Source organism: Trichogramma pretiosum, unplaced genomic scaffold (genome assembly GCF_000599845.2).
Source record: "Trichogramma pretiosum strain Unisexual culture from Peru unplaced genomic scaffold, Tpre_2.0 scaffold26, whole genome shotgun sequence".
NCBI lineage: Eukaryota > Metazoa > Arthropoda > Insecta > Hymenoptera > Trichogrammatidae > Trichogramma > Trichogramma pretiosum.
Window position 1 is genome coordinate 349,502 of NW_019641640.1, and position 19,881 is coordinate 369,382.

The window sequence follows — 19,881 nt, forward strand, 5'->3', positions numbered from 1 at the left end:
TGAATTCTCGTGAAATATTTTGTATAGTACTTGAATTTGAAAAATACCATTTGCTACTGTTGTGTGCTTCTCTAGCTAATTGAAATTGCTATATGCCCTTGAATAACTTATTTTTCCTAAATTATTATCGATGGTGGTCTAATGTGTTTTTTACAATCATCTTTATCTTTATTCTTGTCAAGTTCTGCATGTACAGAGTCGTTATAGAATTTGATATTTTCTAATTTTGATTGCAAATTTTTGATCTATAAAGCGAAATTATATGTCAAATTAAATTAAAAAAAGAATAATTTATCGTTACGAAAAAAAAAACATACTTTTTTCATTTTTGATTGCAAATGCTTTTGTTCTGTTCGTGGAGTCATATTGTCCGATGAATCTTCTTTCGTAAGATTTTTAAATAAATCCACCATTTTTTCAAACTCTTCATTGAAATTACAGTCGCTACAAAAATAACGTTCATTATATACACTAATTATTGCGATTTAAAATTTGTGCGAAAAATAATGTGAAACATACTCTAGATATATGAAATCTGAAGTTTTTTTGTTTTGGCTCTACAAAAATATAAACATTTCAATAATGCAGTATAATAATCGTCAATTATAGTTACCGTGGATCTTACTTGCACCCTAGGTTTATCCACATCTAAACTAAACGGGGCTTCTGAAAATGTAATTTTTAATGATGAACATAAATCGAAAAGAATTTTTTTAAATTCTTACCAAGAGAATATTTCGATTCTTTCCGAGGTCGCTTGAACCGTTTCTGGTATCTCCAATGATTTAGGACTTTTTTATCGCTAGATTTTGAATGAAAAGGCAATCATGTAAATATAAAACGAAAATCGAATAAAATAAAAAATCTATTTTGTTCACAAACATGGATTTTTGGAGAAATTTAGATTGCTGGCTTAAAATTTTTTTGGCTTCCTCCATCCAAAGGACTTTCTGTAAAGAGATGTTTCTACTTCGATTGCTAGGACATCTAAGTGCAAATTGAAATTAATGTTTTAGAGAAAAGACGTTACAATTGATAACAATTATTTATATTCTACGAATACAGTATATGATTAATATACTAATACATTTTACATAAGCTTACATTTTGACATTTTTATAATCGGAATTTATTTTACAAAGTTTAATCGGACTCTTATGAGTATTTGTGAAAAAATTAATATTTTTCCGCAAGTATAAAGATCTTGGACTGGGACCCAACAAATGTAAGAAATTCGAGTCTGTTGTCGCAGAGGGTGAAAAAATGTGTCGTTGATTCGAAATCTTTGCTCGAACGCGTGTAGTCGATTTAGCAGCTAATAATTTAGTGGCGGATTCAGAAGTAGGAATTTTATTGTTTTTTATGCAAATTCCTTGACAATATAATTCTGATTTACAAAAATTGCAGAGCCGAGTCGGTTTTTTAAAATTAGACACTAAATTATCATCATTTATTTGACCCATCGCTTGTAATTTGGATTTTTCGTACCTGTCGCTGGGTTTGTAATTCCATTGCTTAGCTCTAACACTCGTTTTGGGCGAATCACTTTGTAAATATTTCAATTTTTTCTCTTTAAGTTTTTTAACCGTTGGTTGGTAGCAAATTATGGTCGATGGTTTTTTTGTCACTAATTTCTCTGTATGAAATGATTAATTATTTTTATTAAAATTTCATTGAATTTTATGTAAAAAATGTTATTACCGTCGCTGATTGTTCTCAGTTCGATTCTTTGATTTGGATTTTCTTTGTTCCATTCAGTCCTCAAAAAATTCACAATACTTGCACAATCCAAATCTAATATTTCCTTTGGAGGAAAAACGATAGGATTGTTTGCGGTTTGTAAATTTGTTAAATTAGGTACAAGACCTGTGAATTTATTTTCATTATTTAATGTTACTTTTAAATAAAAAAGGTATAAATAAATAATAATACCTAATTCGCATGGTAAACGTTCTATATTATTTCCTTGAATTAATAATGTTTCTAGACATGCGTGACCTTTAATGGTCGTTGGAATATTCCATAACTGATTATTTCTAACATCCAACCATTTCAAATGTTTTAAAATTATAAATAATTCCTCTGGCAATTCTGTTAGATTGTTATTATCCAGGTAGAGAATCTGAAACGATCAATTTATTTTGTATGAGTTTTTCTTATTGCATCGATAACCCACGCTAAACATCATCGATACCTGTAAACTCGTGATTTGGGGCAAAATATTGAGCGGAAAAATCGGAATCCCAAAATTGTTCAAGTCCAAGTAGGTGCCGTTGAACTTGGACAGCAGATTGGGCGGCGCCAGGAGATTCTCCCTGGACTGAATCGTCTTTTGGCGCCACAACTTTTTGGCCTTGGTGGCCGGACAGACGGGATTGTTGCCGGCCAGACGCACCATCCCGGCCGAGAGCGGCAACTCGATGATCTTCGACAGCGCCCTGGCCAAGGTGTCCTCGAGTCGAGGCAACGGTTTGCTGACCGGTGCTTTTTTCTCCTCCTCCAGATCGACGACTATGTCGACTTCCGGGCTCGTGCTTTCTGGCTCTGCAGCTGAACTCGACGGATTAATTTTTAAATACCTTCTTGTTTTTACAACTTATTTAATGACAAGAGTTTTACCGTTTATTTCTAATTCAAGATCCTCGACATTGAGTATGTGCGGTGATTTAGGCAAAACGAAATCCTCGATTTCTTGATTTATTTTCTCCGGCTCATCTTCGGAATTCTGTAAAACAAGATATTTTATTTGTGTACAAAAATACTCGAATCAATGATTATAAAAACCTCGTTATCGTTAGTTTCTTCGGTAGAAATCAAGTGCTCGGTGGTCGGCCCGTCCTCGTCGTGGGCAATCTGAAATTTTTCCACTGCCTTGGAGCTCGTCAATACGACAGAACGATGCTCGCCGTTTTCATCTTTTTTCAGGCCGTAGTACCGCGACAACAAGCTCAGATGAATATTCTCCGACATTATGTATACCTATTTCACATTTCTCGTCTAGTATCGAACTTTTAGAATTTTCACGAGTGCAATCGGCCGCAAGCGTCAACTAAAAGCTTCGTGCAGTGTTTGATATGTATCCACGGTAACGCACGGAGAGAGATGGATGTGTTGGACAATAATATCAATATATTTTCAATTTTCACTTGTATTGCGCGAGAAAAAGTTTGCGGTAGAAAAATCTTGATTTCAATTTTGTTATAAACAAATAACTATGATAACAATAACAACAACAACGCGTGACAGACTATAAGCATCGGTTATTATTGAAAACTCGTTTGTTTTTTCAATTAACTTTGGGGTTATTTACAATTGAATTTGTATAATTATTCAAATATCCGATTCACTAATTTGTTGTCGCGAAAGTCTCAAAAGGTCACAATTCACAATGCTCTTTTTTTACTCATTAGTTTATGCAAGAAGGACATTTAAAAAATGCTAGAAATAATATCCGCATTCCGCACCTACTTTTCTAAGACCTCTAGAAGACTGCGTCGTGATTTTGTTTTTATGATAATGTAAAGTTTTGAGGGGTACCATAGATTTTTTAAATAAAATATTCATTACCTCTAAAAAAGTGTATAAAAATTTTCATTTTTGTCCCAACATCATGTTCTTGAAAAAAAATTACATCAATTTTAAAGCATCAGAAAATTGTTTACGCAGAAAACTACAAAAAAGCCTGATCAAATCTCATCAGATCTCATCAAATAGTTTGGAGTGCGTTCAAAATCTCGAGTGAAAATATTCACCGCTGTTTACATTAACACTTGCAACGAAGTACTGAGTTGTGACGCGTCATGTCAAACTAAACTGTACAATAATAAAAAAAAAATCATAATATTATCGATTCCGTTCGTTCCAGCGGGATAAGGCAGATAAAAACATTGAAAATCACTTTTGTTACAGACACCGTTCGCCATGTTGGCCGATTACTTGGTTATAGATTTCAACTATAACGTCTTCTCGTGCGTGCATGTGTGCGTGTATGTGTCTGTGAGCGAATGCGTTGACTGTTGGTGTTGTGTGGAGATTCTAAAAGGCCATTTTTTCGCATGCCATCAACTGTCGAGTCGCCGGTTCACAGTCTCACTTTGGAGCCCCCCTCCCTTCCTGCCGCTTGACTTTTCCAGTCTGCTCGCGCGACGCGCTCGGACCTGCCGCCGCCTAGTGCAATGATTTCGCGTCCGTCGTCCGTTGCCTCCTCTCGATCTCTTGTGGTGCGCGTCTGTCTGCCAATTGGGACCATTAGTGATTCGGCCGTCCACGCGAGTGGATCAGACCGAATGTGCCAAGTGTAATCGCGAAGTGACTGACTGACTGATTTCTCGCGTCTCGATCGATCGATCAACAACAACAACGAGGTTTAATCACGACTTTCCTGGTGGATCGACGATTGCTTTCTTTCTTTCTTTATTTTTTTACGTATTTACGCGAGCAACGAAGTTTGCATCGACATCGCAGAGGGAATGGTTGTCCTGCAAGCACCGCTCGAGAAGAGCATCTACTCGCTCAAACCTAAACAATATCGACTGGATCACGTAAGTATTTTATTTTGCGCACATTTCAAGTACATTTGTTTGTCTCCTCTGACTCGTCATTGTTTTTTGTTTTTTTTCTTCTTTCTATTATCCGTGCGAAAAACGTCTCGTCGATTTTGTTTATTCATGAGAGTCGCCGCGTCGCTGTTGCTGCTCGCCAATCGACGCATGGCTCGAGCGTGCGACGATCATACATTGTCGTCAATAAATGAACGTCATGCCGATATTGTGCGTTGTTTTGATTTAATTTAGCTGACCGTAAAATTGACTTTCTATGCTTGCGACTAATTCAAATAAATCAATTCGTTTTTTAAAACTACTATCGATTGATCATTGCAGTTGTGTGACGCAAATTTCAAAATCTATAAAGTTTACCAGTTTTAACTTTTCGCTTTAAAATCTTTAAACATCCTCTCTCTTGAATGCAAGGGTAGAGTTACTGGTAAATTTAACTAATTAAATGACTGTTATCGTTGATTTTTAACGACTTTTTAACAATTCCAAATACCATTGTAAAGGGCGAGTTTCTTCGAACTTGCCACTCTCTCGTCGCGAGCGCGAGAGGGGTGAGAGACCTATCCCGATTCGCTGATATATACGCGAATTATACAGGCATCAGAAAATTTCCGAGAATTTCACCTACGTAGTATACTCGCGAGCATAGTCGGAGTAGTATTCGTTTCGATGTGTATGCGTGCGTGCGTGAGTGTGTGAACGAGACGATCAGCCGTTGCAAGAGACTCCTTTTTTTCCTGGTAAAACTCCCCTGACCCCCACACAATCTACTATACTGATGGTCCTCGCGTGAAAAGAAAAACGTCATAATGTAGATTAAAAATATGTCAGTTCAAGATACGATGTAGATTCTTCCCCTCGTTCTTTGAACGCGAATACGTCGAGGTCGATTTTTCTTGTCACAGCTTCCACGACAGATCCACGCAATCGTCGTAAAACGATTGCGATCTTTACGAACTCCAAATTTCTTTCGCACGAGCCCTTTATTTTGTTTATTATTGAACATCGACAAGCGTCGTTCGGAGTTTTGTTTACTTTCATCGTCTCGCATCTTACTCGAGTGCGTCTCGTAGTACCAAACAACGTTGCATAAGCTGCTCGCTGCAGCCACCACCGCGTCGTCCTATATCATCGAGGTATAGTTTCGGAGCTTTCGCACAGTCGGTCGCGATCTCGCGCGCTCGCACACACGTTTTTCCCATGCTGCCGTGCACTATGTATACGTGTACGATTGCACCTATAGCGCAGCGCAGCAGCAGCGTAACTCTATGTGGGTTAGAGAAGGGCGGATGAGGTCAAGAAAAGGCCGAACGCGATCAGCATGGATGACACGTTATTAGTCTCGCTGCTGCCGCCGCCGCCGCTGCTCTGGTACATTCGGGCGCGGGAGTGGCACTTTGGAGTTGACCCAATGTGACACATTCTCCTCCCTCTCGCTCTCTCTCTCTCTCTCTCTCTCTCTCTCTGGCACCGACAGAGGATAACTCTATATCATTATACCAGACACCGCACTGCGCCCAATCGGCCTAAAAAATATTTCTTTCGTTTTTTTACGCTCCTCGCGAGATTGTTTTTTTCTCTCGTATTCTTACTTCGTTTTTTATTTTTTGTCGAGGAAGTAAAATAAAACGAGAAGCTGTCGCGGGAGGATTTTCCAGGCCAACTTTTACGTCGCACGAGTAAACATAGAATACTGAAAAAGAACGCATACACTCGATGGAGGGTCGCGCGTGCACATACACGTTTTATATCACTGAAATGTGTGCTGCAGCCTGTGAGTATATAAGTCGTACGGGCGGGCACGCTCTCTCACTCGTAATTCGGAATTTTGGCAAGCGAAGCGAAAGTACGAAAAGTTCTCCCGAGAGAGACAGAGTGAGAGAAACTTGGAGAGAAACAAAGCGTAAAAGAAAGAGCGAAGGAAAATTGTACTCATTAGCTTATTTATGCCAATCGTGTGTCTTCGCACGTGCATAAGACAATCGATTGGGCGCGCGCGCGCGCGACGAGCTCCCGTGTTTGTGTCTATGATATACACTGTATGAATAATTACGCTTTACTAAATCTATAGCGAAATAAATCGAGCAGTATATCCGTTCTGCGCTCGTTACGTATACACGGTACGCTTACGCGAAAATCAATCATTGTTAAAACGTAGAGTCGAGTAGCAGCAGCTGCTACCTAGACCTGCAACTGCGATCGTAATTCACGTTTGTCCACTCTTGCACCTAGTGTCTCGCCAACGAATAATATGCGCGTATATGCGTAATATCGCGCCTCCGAGATCGTAATAAAAATATGTTTTCGCGTCGTTATAAATAGGCGCTTAATGATGCTGCTGCTACTGCTGTATAATATACACACACACACAAAAACATGCACGCACCGGGCTAAGTGCCTCGTGTGGCCATTATACTTATTCGCGTACTATACGCTCGAGCCGTGGACTTTGTTGCACTACTCGGTTAGTAGGAAAATACAAGTCGAGAGAGAGTGTGTATTTGCGAGAGTAGAGTATAAACATAGCCAGAGAGATGCGGAGCACCCGCACATTTCCCTGAAAACGTTTTTCCGGTCATTCTCTCAATTTGCTCCGCGTAGTAGCGAAATTTACTTCAATGAGCATTTTACGAATAACAATGGCACGAAGCGTGCGAAGAAAAAAAATAGCTCGACGCTTTCGATGGATTCGAGTCACCGATCGGATACAGTACATCGAATTTGAAATATTTATACGGGGCATTTACGATGGAGATTCGTCCTACACATCGTAAAATTGACACGACTGATTCCGAGTATAACAAGGTGTACATAAACGCACTTGCCTCGGTGCTGCTACTAACATGCTTATCTCGTACGAGACACAGACTCTCTCGTGTCATATTTACAAACATTGTCCGTCGCATTCGTTCTTTCTTTCTTTCTTTCTCTCCGAAAGTCGTCCTCGACGTTTAATAGCGTGTGAAAAATACGTAGAAGGGAGAAAAAAAAGTTAAATTCTATCTAATATATAATCGTGTAGCTGATGATTTTGCTGCTGTCAGCGAGTCGTCGAGAGCGACGAGAAATATAATAAAAAAACAAACGCTCGTCGCGCGCATTCAAAAACAAGATGCGTGTGTTTTATTTATAATAAGAAAATCGAATTTATGGCTAAGAGACAAAATTGCATGCATACGTATATTATATGTGCGCGCGCGCGCTCGTTTATAATTGCTCGTGTGTGTGTGCATGTATGCGAGGGTGGCAAACTCGGTGGCAAAGAACGACTCTGTGGGTGGGGATACTATCGCTCAGCGTGTGTGTCTGTGTGTGCAAGTGTCTATACGTGTTGTTATACATATATTCGCACAAACACAAAAACAGATCTCGCGCGCCGCAAGCGAGAACGAGAGAGCAGAGGTAGAGTATAATAGTGTGCGGGAGACGGAGCGAGCGAGCGCAAAATGTATAGCGGTCGCGGTCGTGCGCGCACTAGCTGCTACTGCTACTGCTGCTGCTGCTGACGACGAGGAGGAGACGCGGCGCGCAGAAAATATATACACATACGTAAATCTATATAGAGAGACGCATCTATATTGTATACGGGACATCGTCGTCGTCGTCGTCGTCGTCGTCGTCGTCGTCGTGAGAGTCTCGGGCGCAGGCAGCGGAGCTGCTCGTGGGCAGTAAGCGAGCAGCAGGCAGAGCAGCAGCGTAAGCGAAAACTGCCTCCCGCGTGCGAGTGAGAGAGAGAGAGGGACACACCGTAATATATATTTACAACAAGTATATCGCGGTGCGGTGGTGCGTGTGCAGTGCACAGGGCTTTTGATGGGCTCGTGCAGCGGCAGCAGCAACAACAGCAGACAGCGGCGGAGATGAGAATTGTCACTACTGTTGCTGACCGATGCAGCTGCAGCAGTCGCTGGCCTGTCAGACGTACGACGACTCGTCCTAGAAGTAACAATAATCGTAAATGTGCGCCGCGCTCCTCGCCGCTAACGATGCCCACCGACCTGGTGGTCACTTGCAGCAGGTAACGAACTTCACGCCTACTGAGTTCTCTCGCGACTTTACCCACCCCCAGCTTTTTCTTGTTTCTTGTTAATATTTTTTTTTATATTTTGCTTTTTTGTTTCCAATCGTCGTAAAATATATCGTTTATCCTCGCGGTTGCTTTCGTCGACGTCGTCGTCGTTGTCGCGCTTACACACACTCGCATTGTGCACACGAAGTACGACGACGACGACGATGACGATCCAATGCAGCAGTAGAAACGACGCATTGCGCCTGATCTGGTGTTCTCTCGTTCTCGCTGCGCTCTCGCCTATATCGAAAAAAACGTCGTCTGTACTCTGCGTCTCGCAAGAGCCAATGTCCCAATTCTCGTCGAGCTGTTCGAACCCGCGATAGAACAGCATCGTCTCTTTTGCCGAGGCCTCGACGATGTTTCGCGCATACAATTATTACACGCGCGCGCTGTATATATAGATGTTGTAGCTTTGCGACCGAAACACCGACACTTGCACACACCGACGAACGCGCGCATCTATATCGGTATACCGAGTCGCCGCCGCTGTATACGTATACTCTCTATACATGCCTATATACATACAATCGAATGCGCGAGCTTTACCCAAGAGCGTTAAAGTACACATTACGAATTTCGCAAAACTGCAAGCTCAGATAAATAAATGCGCAACGCTTAGAAAGAGATAGAGGGAGAGAAAGCATAATATACTTTGATGCTATACAGAATATACAGTTCGCGTTATACAGCAACATGCATTGTGGACGACGGGCGGCCTCTGGGTCGACCCGTCGTCGTCGTCGTCGTCTCCGTTGCCCCGTCTCTTTCTCTTTCTTTTCTGCCTCAACTTAGCGGACGAGCGCGTGCCCGCGATCGTTGTTCTTTCACTTTTGACTCGCGCTACATAATCGGCATGACCAACTTTTTTGCCTCCACTTCCGCTTTCGTGTATTTAGTAATTAGCTCGTTGCATTTTCATGACTAATTTTCGCGCACGAGCGGATTAATGAAATCTCTCGACGAATATAATAAAAATTATGTATTGTTATTAGAGCTTGATAGCAACGCTTTTACTCGCTCTTTTGCTCTCTCTCTCTCTCACTCTCATATTATACATCGCGCATTCTATAGTTATGTCAGCTGTATTTTTAGTTTACCCGCTGCAGAGCAACTCGATCTTTCTCTCTATCCCTGTCGTCTTCGTCGACGTCGTCGACGACTGTACGACGATTGAGACACGAGTCAAGCGAATTGTGGAATGCTTTTTGCTCTCTTTACTTCTCTCTCGCTCTTTCGCAGTTCTTCTTTCTATTCGCGATGACCCCTATTCCTTATGGGATTTGTTATGCTATTTTGACTCGATATAATGTCGCCTCACCCATTCACTACGCAGAGGTCACCTCGTGTTTATCACTTTTTCTCTCTCTCTCCCCCTCTCTCTCTTTCTCTCTCTTTCCTTCTATAGGCTGTATTTATTGATCCATGAAATTGAAAATCTTTATTAGGCCTATTTCTTTCTGTATTGATTTCACTCAAACCAGTCCATTGTTTTTATTGATCTTGGAAAATAAAAAATTGAAAATTGTTCATGCTCTCTCTTTATTATGGAACTTGAAGAAAAATTGATGGAGCTTTTTTTTTAGATTGACAAAGGCATTAGCATGTTTGAGGCAGCCAAAGACAATCGTTATAACGAATATAGTCCATGGAACTACAACTTGCTTGGAGGAGGCTCCATCAACAAGGTGAAAGCTCTCAATTTCTTCATGAGTTTATTTAAAAATTTCGTTTATTTTCAATAAAATTTAATTTTATATTATATGCAATAAATATTCAATAATTTTAAAATTTTTGATTTTCTTACTTTCTAGACTATTTTAGAGGATGATGAAGGGCAAGATCTTAGTAATTCCATGGTGGATGATCTTGTTGCCAAAATCCTGGATGATGATTCCATTAGTGGCAATAATGAGGCTTTTGCCCCTCGCTGCAATGGAAACACACAACAATACCAAAGTGGGATTTCAATGGCACAAGACTGTAAACCCAGGCTAGGCCCAAATGCATATCCTTCAAATGCCAATGGCCTTAATTCAAATTTTTCGCTTACGCAGTTAGCTAATGGTTCATCATTTGGTGTAAATGAAAATGACCAAGATTACAGAAACATTTGCAATGGACTGAACTCATTAGGTCTCAATTTGATCATGGGACAGCAGAATCAAGACAAGGCAAATTTGTATAATGAAGGATTTCCCAATAATGTGCAGAGGTAGTATTTATTAATTTAAAAATTTTCTCGTTCTTCATATAATTTTAAAAATTAAAATTTTTACAATTTTAGATCAATACCCAACTCTGACAATAATGTACAACGCCCACAGCCACAATATCAAACTCCATTAGTGAATGATTCATCTTATAGTTCCATACGAAACTCATACTTACCATTATCGAATAATGGCCTACTTTCAACGACCAATGGTATGAACTATAGTCCTCCGAACTCCAACTGGTCTGACAACAGTTTGCTATCAAATGATAGTACCAAAGATATTTTTGGACAACAATTCTTACAGCAACAACAACAATCTCAGCAACTATGCAATAACAACGATTACAATTTTAATAGCACCCTTGGAAATCTGGGTTATGAATCGCCTTCTGATAAAAGCATTGGACTTGCTGACCTGCAGCTGCATTATGGTGTTTCGCCGAGTTCGCACAGTAGCTCCATGATCAACATACATGATTCCTACAATGTAACTGCCAATGGCCAAAACTACCGTCCTAGCTCTACTGTGACTGATCTTAGTTCTGATTCAGGTTTTCTATCAAACTCACCACTTCAGCATTTTTCTCCAGCTGAAACTAATGTACAAAATTGCTTTACATCAAATATGCATCGCAATAGTTACGAAGAAGTAAGTTATATTTTTATCTAATTTTAATTACGTTGAAAATTTTTTCAAATGAAAATTTTAATTGTAGACTATCATCTATAATAGCTAAGAAATTGTTAATATTTCAGATGAAAGATTATCGTGACACGTCCAACCTGAATATTAACAACCTGACTGCATCGAACGAACAACTGTACTTGAAGCAGCAACAACTTTATCATCAACAACAGCAGCAACAAAATTTTCGAACCAAGCTAGATGAGTCAACAGTAATGGCGGCTGAAGCGTACAAACGCCTGATAAACCAATATCCTAATCTTGCTGAACATCATCAACAATTTGCTTCAACAAATGATCTTGAAAGTAACAATGGTATGCCATATGTTGACCCCAACCTATTGAAATTGCTTAGCCCTAAATCTAATAAAACCTGTGAGAAACAAGTTTTTCCACCTATTGGATATTCGCGAAACTTGACTGCTGCTGTAGCAGCAGCACAAGCTGCCCGAGAAGCTGAGCAGCTTCAACAACTCAAGTACAATTATCAAAGTACCAATAACTGCAGACAATACCTCATCAATAATGCAGATGCTCTCAAGGTTCTTCAACACCAAAATTCTCAAGTAAATATATTATCAAAAATTTTCAATTAAATTTAAAGAAAATTTCAATGAAAACCTTAATTTTTTTTATAGGCCATATTCCAAAACAATCAGAAGAGGTCTAACAACATTTCAGCGGCTTACAAAATGAAAGCAGCTTATGAACAACTTGCTGCCAACACTTTAAACTTTTCATCAAACAATGTGTTGGCACAACAGCAACAACAGCAGGTGCAACAACAAGCGCAGCAACAATCACAGCAACATCTTAGTAGCAACGGAATTGATGCTGAAATTTTCAACCGGCTCGTCAAACAGCGGCAACAGCAGCAACAACAACAGCAACAGCAACGTTTGAAGAATTTGGCGGCTATGGCCCCTGCAGCAGACGTACTATATAATGCCGGTTTAATACCAAGTACAAATCCTGGTGTTTTTCCAACTGTTATGCCAATTCCCGTTGGTGTACCTTCACCGTTATCAGTTTACGATGGAGCTTTTGGCTTAAGGAATGGAGCATCAGCCAAAAGATCTGGACCATCTAGGACTCTGTATTTGAGACTAGAACAAACTTACGAACAATTCAAACAGTTGGAAAAAGAACGTAAAAAGTGTGAAGCTGGATTGGCGGCTCATTTTCCTGGAAAGAAAGTAACGAGCGCGAACAACATACCGATTCCTCGGCTTCAGGGTAGTCCTTCTCGAGTCGATAGACTCATAATCGACCATTTCCGAGAGCATGCCCGTGTAATAACTCTAATTGCCAAGGTTAAAATTATTTTTTTACTGATTTCTTCCTTGTTTAATTTTATTGAAATCCCATGAATCATTCTTTTGATGTTTAGATGGAACGACTGCGTGGTGCTGATATGAACCAACGAGTTCATAAAGCTATGGAACAGTGGTTGGAAACTATTAAATACGTACAAGAATGTCGTAAGCAAGAAATAGCGAATGCTACTAAACGACAAAAAGAATCTCTTCACTGCATTTCTCTACATGATGATAGTGGTAAATAAAAATAGTCTGTTACTATGAATATATATACTATATTATATACTACAACCTAAAGAATTGATATATTTTTCAGATATAATGGCTCTGGCAGAAAGCATTTACAAACTAACGAAGGCTTCACGTTATGCAAGGACAGCCATGTTCAATGCAATGCAAGCAACCATACTATACGATAAAGAAATTGAATCCAGGATTGTTGAGACTAATCAAGATATCGTAGAAGAAATCAAATTAAATGAATCTGATAAAAATAATGATTCGGATTCTACTGGCGATTCGAAGGGCGGTGTACCTACACTCGAAGAAATTGTAGGTCTTGAGAACCTGACTTTGAGGCCAAAAAGAACCCAGTTAGCGGAGGAGGCATCGGCCTCACCAGTTACCAGCGAGGACGCTGTCACTAAAAGTACTTAAAGAGATCAACAAGTTTAAAAACATAACTTGCAAAGGCGATAATCAGATCTTTAACGTCACAATGCACTTATCTTCACTCACTGTGAGTCGCTTCATTTCCGTGATTCACAGCGCCTAAAAATTATCAAGCTTGTTTCGACGCTAGCTAGAGCTAGACATAGTTAAGCAGGTTACAGGGGAATTAAAACAGAATAGGTGTATATGAAATATGCAAGTATTTATTCATATACGTATAAAAATATTAGGATTACCGTTTTACTAGGATTATCGTCGTATTCAAGATTTTCTTGGTGCTAACCAAGTTAACCAATATTTCGTCGAACAGAATCTCCGAGAGTTGTATCGTTATGAGCGTTTAATTTTAAGGATTTTTCATTTTGTAACTACACCATAAACTTTCATTGAAATCAAGTTAACTACTACGTAAGAAAGTACGCACAACGTTCGACGTACTCGGGGATTTACAATGACGCGCATCACTGCACCGGTTAACTTTTATATTTGTTACTCGTAATTCCGTAGTTATTATTTATTTTCTAATGAATGAAACTAACTGCGCTTTGACACAAGTTTCAACCGTCGACTTGAGACGTACGCAGGGTTTTCGTCGTCGACGATGGTAGTAATTGAATGTGTTTGAAACGCACGAAACTTTCTGTCCAAATAATGTAGAAAAAGAAAAAAAATTGATAACGCGTTCGACTCGAGACGCGAGCTGGCAAGAAACGCTCTTTTACTCATCACGATGTGCATTATTTTCTTGATAAATTTTATTCTTGCACCGGTAAGAATGACCTTATACTTTGCATGTACGGCATGATTTTATACAATATATACGATTTCACTCTATTGAATTTGTATTCAATCTTGAAAGATATGATTTAGCATATCATGGTAATTTTACATTTTCTGATGTATATTTCTTTTCATCGATTAATTTAAATCCAAAATGATCTTTACACAAAAGAAAAAAAATTATTCGAACGACGACCCTAAAGCAAATAGGGCGTTATACGAGCTTCTCTTGCCGCTATTCGATACATAAAGTACCGGGCTCGAGTCGGAGCATCACCATGAATTGCTTAATTATTTAGATGAAAAAAGTTTTGGCCTAATCTTATGTGGCCCGAATCGCCCAGTTTTACCGAGTGTGTTAGTTCAAACGCTAGATACAATTTCTCTAGAATAGTTCAATGTGGCCTTCCTGTGTGTGACCCGTAATTTAAAAAATACGCGTGTCGGTTAATGATGGTAAAAATGAATTACCCCCGACTAAGACGCACCTCTAATATGTGTGATGCAAAAATTATGAACTATATTTAAAATAGTCAAATGGTTTCCCATTTTGGACTAGGTATAGGTGTATTTTTTTCATGTTAATGATGTTGCGAAGCGATTCGAGTGAAAACTAAAAAAATTAATGCTGTCCATTGTATTGTAATAAATAGCTTTATTTATAACATTTTGGGCTTCTATCCGCGTGATCCATTTTCAGTTCCGACGAATCTATGATTAACTTAAGATTTCGAATGTCGAGAAACTCTAAAATCGTTGTAATAACTTTTTATGATCAAATGTGTTAAATTGTCAAATATAACTTATTATTATGTTGTGTAACGCGATAATGCAATCGTCGTAGTATTATGTATATATACATATTGGTAAAGTATAAAACAGCTCTATCCGAGCAATAATCAATTGAAAAGAAAATTGATGATCAAGAATAGATAGTAAGTTTTATAAGCATGATAGATCGATTTTTTATCACTTCTATCGAGGAAATACGATTATCATCAAGTGTTAATGTAGTAAATGAATGATTCGAATGACCAATCAAATGAAATTGGATTACGCGGATGCAAGTTTTCAATGAACAAATTTGATGTTAACGTAATACGTTTGTATGTATGTCGATAGACTTTTATTCGCGTATAGACATACGCGAATCGCGCACTTATATTATTATACACGTTAGTTCGATTTTTCAAAGGTTCTCTTCCAACCCATTTCTATTACGCTAACTTTGTAACTTTTTTAGACGTTGAAAACGTTTTTTGACTGGTTCATGTTGAATAGTAATGATTTTTCAAACGCTTTTCGATACGAAAATTGTATATTAAGTAAGAGAGAAAAGAGAAATTTCGCTTGAGTGATTTTTCGAATTTTTTATTTTTCTCTTAGTTGTCTGAATTTTAATTTATTAAGACAGTAAATCTGATTATTATTGTAAATAATCTTGCAAAATAATTTGTATAATTAACTATTTAATTTGTTAAAGCAATTGATTTACTGTTACACTGATTCTGAATAATTCTTTTATTCGTAATTTCAAATATGTTTAAACAATAGTTATCGATCAAATTCCTATACTCGTGATTTCTAAACTTAAGCTTTTATTCATAATTTTTTCTAGAAATATGAAAAGAGTTCATATATGATACTGTTAGTTGAATTTGATTTTTCCATTAAATTCAAATTGATGCCATCAAAATGATTATAAAAAATTAAGATACCTCGTATGCTTGCAGGGTCTATTGTATTGTACAAAAAATTGATGAATTTATAAATATTATATACACATAAGTTTGTATACATTAACTGATTTATCCAATTGTTCTCGCAGTATGTTAATCTTGTTGATTCATGAAAATATGATAAAAATTATTTCAATTTTTAAAATTGAGTATTGATTGCATTGTTGATAAAATGATGTAGTATTTTCAAAGCTTTTTTAAATTTTTATCATGAAAGCTGTAAAATAATTGGAAGGACATATTTTTTAATTGTAAAATATGCTTCTGCATAATGATAAGAGCCTAACTTGAAGCTTTTTCTATCGAGCAACGTATAAAATTAATGTTGTTGTTTGTTCAAAAAAGTTTGAGTACCATATTTTGCGATTATAATTTATTGAAAAACACAATGAATCTGAAAGTTGATTTGTTTGATATTCTAATTGTTACTTATAACTATGAATTGATTGTAATAATTTTAATTAGAAATACTTTGATTATACATCAGACAAACTTAATATAATTATTGTGAAAATTTAAACATGATAAGTGTTGTTTTGCACAAACGTTTGTATTACTCTATTATAAATGCTCTTATTTTGATCAAGTATGTACGAGTAATCATTCAAAGAATTGATCGTCTACTTGATTATAAACGAAAATATATATGCAATCAGAATTGATCCATACTACTCGCCAAAATAAATTTTGTTTTTCCGAATGAATAATGTACTACTTACATATGTATCTGTTATATTATTATTATAGTTACTGAAAACGTGTTGATAATTCACACTAAAAATGAATATAAGTAAGTTCAAAATAATGCAACAAACATAAATTCGGGATTAGCAGAATGCAGAATATTTTTCGCAATCGCAATATAATTCACTTTTTCATCTTCTCTCATATTTCGTGAGCTCTTTAATAGGAGGCTTGACCTCATTAATGTTTATTGTGTACAAACTAGTAATATGCTTCGATAAATGATGAACAAAATGAACTCAGCTCTTGTTAAACACTTGCTGAATCTTTTAACACGTAAACTTTAGAGGAGTCATCTTGTAAGCAGAATTACTCGATAAGTGATTATAAATTTATGCTATCACATATGGTGCTTTTATCTAGTTTATTCGAATTTCATATGCATTGGATTGTATTCACTCGTGCGTTATAAAGACTAATCTTTATAATTTGCATTTTTGGAACCAATAATTTGACTATATTCATAGTTTTCAAACTTGCTAAACATAACTAGAATTAAAGGACGTAATTTGATTGAGCATACTCAGCGTACTTCTTAATATTTTTACATTTTCTTATAACAAACAATAAAACAGTACCAGTATCACTTGAAATATTGAGAGCATTTGGAAGTTGATTGAGTCTAGTAAATTTTTTAAAAACAATGAAAGTTTACTAATAATAAGTTTCAAAAAAGATTCTTCAATGCATGAAAAACTACGATTTATCGTAGAAAAACTAATGAGCGTTTGATGGATAAAAAAATTAACAATTGTCACATTGATCAAATGTTTGAATTAAATTTAATACAGATATCTTGCACGTCATGCGATGCTTCATACTTCCAAAACTTAAGTGAAGAATACAATAATCTTGCGATTATTTGAATGTTTTTGCGATGCACCAGTTAAAACTTTAATTTCGCTAGCGAACACGTACTTAGTTATCAGATTAGCATCTACGAATAATCTTAAAAGTAATTGTTTCTTACTCATAGATATATTATAGTTTATTTGTGATGTGAAAAGTTGTTTGAACTAGATTAACCAATTTTAGAATTATGTTAGTCAGAAAAATGAACAAAGCTCTCTAGGATTTTTGCTGCCGAAATATACTTGCAATTAAGAAAAGATTGTAGAAAGTTATTGTTTAAGATGTTTTGATTTAGGAATTTATATATTTTCTTTCATAGATCATGGGATTAAATGCATGATTCATACACAATGTATAAAACTAATTATAATCACAATCGATTTTCAGACGTGAAAACTCTAAACCACATCTTGAAATGATTACTTGCATTTTTATAAATACAGCAAATTAAAGGGTTTTTAGTTATTGATCACGTAAATTTCATTCTCTTACAATAAATTGAATACAATTTTGAATCCGTGTTCAAAATCAAAATCGATTGTGATGACGGGGAAATTTAGGTTTGATATATTATATAATTATACACCGTAAAGAGTTTTTTTATTCATGCATAGTGTTTCAGCCAAAAGTCGAAGTAATTTTAACTAAGAGAAAAATTTATGAATTTACTATAAAAATAATCGCCGCTTAAGAACGTTAAGTATTTATAATAATTAAAAATAGACTACGAGGACAATCGATGGTACTTGTTTTTCACCTAAAATATGATACACGAATTATAATATCATACTATCGTTGTATATCACGCTAATACTATAAAAAAATGTTTTTATTAAAAACTGGTAATTAAAATTAATAAAATAGGTGATGATATCAAGCAGCAAGTTTTGACAACTGCACTTCATGAAACACTTGAAAACAGGTTGTTTCTTTATGATCATACGACCGAAAAAATGGATAACTAAAATTTTACTATAATGGAATTAAGTAGCATTAACTGCGAATGAAAGTGAAATGATAATGAACTAAAGGAGAAAGTATATGTAAATTTAACCAATAACACGTACCTTTTGTGCAGAATAATTAAATATAATCGTGGCATGTCAAATTCGTTGTTTTGAAAATCAAGAGCACTTATGCAAGTCATACCTGTGCGTTATATACTTTAACAGATTAAAGTAAACGTACGTGAAATCTTTCATTATTTTCAATATCCTCGTAAATTCATGCATATAAATGTCTAAGAGCCACTTGTACTGCGCAAAGGTTCAGAAACGTGATGTTGCATCGTCACAAAGTTATTTTTTGTGTAGATTTTTTTACGCGCGTTGATAAAAGTAAAAAAGTATGCTAACTTGTGTCACGAACCGGTTACACATCGTGTATTTAATCGCCGTTATGCGAGGCAAAAATGAAAATCGATTTTTGAAACTTTAAGATAACCGAAAAATCACTGCAGTAGTCAGAGTTTTTTTATACTTATTATAAGCATCGATGTGCATCTTTTGGTCTATGATATATTCAGGGTTTACTTGAAGTGCTTATATGATTCACGATAAACCGATTTCTAATCAGTACCAGCGTAATTATTTTCTGTGGCTTGTATTTCGATTGAAATTGACGCGCTACCATTGCCCTTTTATATCGTCGAGGTGTAATAATATGAATTAATATTATATACGATGCAACGAATACAATAATAATAAACAAATCCATTGAAGGCCTTTCGTATGCGGATATTACAAAAAAAATATACGCTCCTTCGTTTTTTATCTTTTTTGTGATCTTGTGGATTATTGCTGTGTACGTAAATGTGTTAACTGATTCAAGAAATCGTACAATTTCTAATCAAATGTAGTGTGGTTCAAACTACCCACTCGAGCGTGTATGGGTGCGTGTGTGCGTAATTTAAGAAAGAAGACAAAACCGTCACCTAGCCACGAAATTTTCAGTTCTTCGTTCGGGTGTGATACAATTATTGTCGTACTTTTAACAAAAAGGCTTAATCGAAAATGAATTAGAATTTGACAGGCTTTAAGTAAGTCATTGGTGCAACAATTCCTCTTTTTCACTTTGCTGTTCTGACGAGTGCTTTTCATTTGGATTGATATTTTATGATACTTAACTAATCGTTCGTATGAACGATATTATTGAACAGGTGACACGTTTCGTGTGTTTGTACTAATACACAAAAGTCAATCTCAATATAAAGTAAGGGTTTCCTGTTACTGCATTGTTTCTAGTTTA

The 19,881-nt window shown here is 36.7% G+C and overlaps 2 protein-coding genes across 4 annotated transcripts; one reads left to right on the top strand and one right to left on the bottom strand.

Annotated features, from left to right (window-relative positions):
• Position 1: 1 nt before the first annotated feature.
• LOC106652412 lies at positions 2–3,261 on the bottom strand. Its single transcript, XM_023459627.1, has 12 exons — positions 2,785–3,261; positions 2,620–2,725; positions 2,195–2,550; positions 1,933–2,122; positions 1,702–1,866; positions 1,489–1,636; positions 883–987; positions 726–802; positions 626–666; positions 520–557; positions 318–444; positions 2–245 (listed from the first exon to the last, which is right to left on the bottom strand). The coding sequence occupies exons 1-12, from the start codon at positions 2,968–2,970 to the stop codon at positions 117–119; spliced, it is 1,668 nt and encodes a 555-aa protein (XP_023315395.1). The 5' UTR covers positions 2,971–3,261; the 3' UTR covers positions 2–116.
• Positions 3,262–4,092: 831 nt separating this feature from the next.
• On the top strand, positions 4,093–15,646 carry LOC106652480 (putative uncharacterized protein DDB_G0271606). 3 transcript variants are annotated; one of them, XM_014371460.2, is made up of 8 exons: positions 4,093–4,541; positions 10,212–10,313; positions 10,440–10,840; positions 10,913–11,492; positions 11,600–12,094; positions 12,167–12,841; positions 12,919–13,084; positions 13,164–15,646. In XM_014371460.2, the coding sequence occupies exons 1-8, from the start codon at positions 4,470–4,472 to the stop codon at positions 13,502–13,504; spliced, it is 2,832 nt and encodes a 943-aa protein (XP_014226946.1). In that variant the 5' UTR covers positions 4,093–4,469; the 3' UTR covers positions 13,505–15,646. The 3 variants fall into 3 exon arrangements, with proteins under 3 accessions (XP_014226946.1, XP_023315398.1, XP_014226947.1); XM_023459630.1 differs by lacking the exon at positions 4,093–4,541 and adding an exon at positions 8,015–8,252; XM_014371461.2 differs by lacking the exon at positions 4,093–4,541 and adding an exon at positions 8,285–8,574.
• The last annotated feature ends 4,235 nt before the right edge of the window (positions 15,647–19,881 follow it).

Excerpts from the sequence above, each read along its gene's own strand:
- LOC106652412 (XM_023459627.1), bottom strand. The coding sequence starts at position 2,970 with ATGTCGGAGAATATTCATCTGAGCTTGTTGTCGCGGTACTACGGCCTG. Across the intron at positions 2,123-2,194 it reads CCCAAATCACGAGTTTACAG|ATTCTCTACCTGGATAATAA; the intron begins GTATCGATGATG and ends TGATCGTTTCAG. Across the intron at positions 667-725 it reads AGAATCGAAATATTCTCTTG|AAGCCCCGTTTAGTTTAGAT; the intron begins GTAAGAATTTAA and ends TTACATTTTCAG.
- LOC106652480 (XM_014371460.2), top strand. The coding sequence starts at position 4,470 with ATGGTTGTCCTGCAAGCACCGCTCGAGAAGAGCATCTACTCGCTCAAA. Across the intron at positions 4,542-10,211 it reads AACAATATCGACTGGATCAC|ATTGACAAAGGCATTAGCAT; the intron begins GTAAGTATTTTA and ends CTTTTTTTTTAG. Across the intron at positions 11,493-11,599 it reads ATCGCAATAGTTACGAAGAA|ATGAAAGATTATCGTGACAC; the intron begins GTAAGTTATATT and ends TTAATATTTCAG.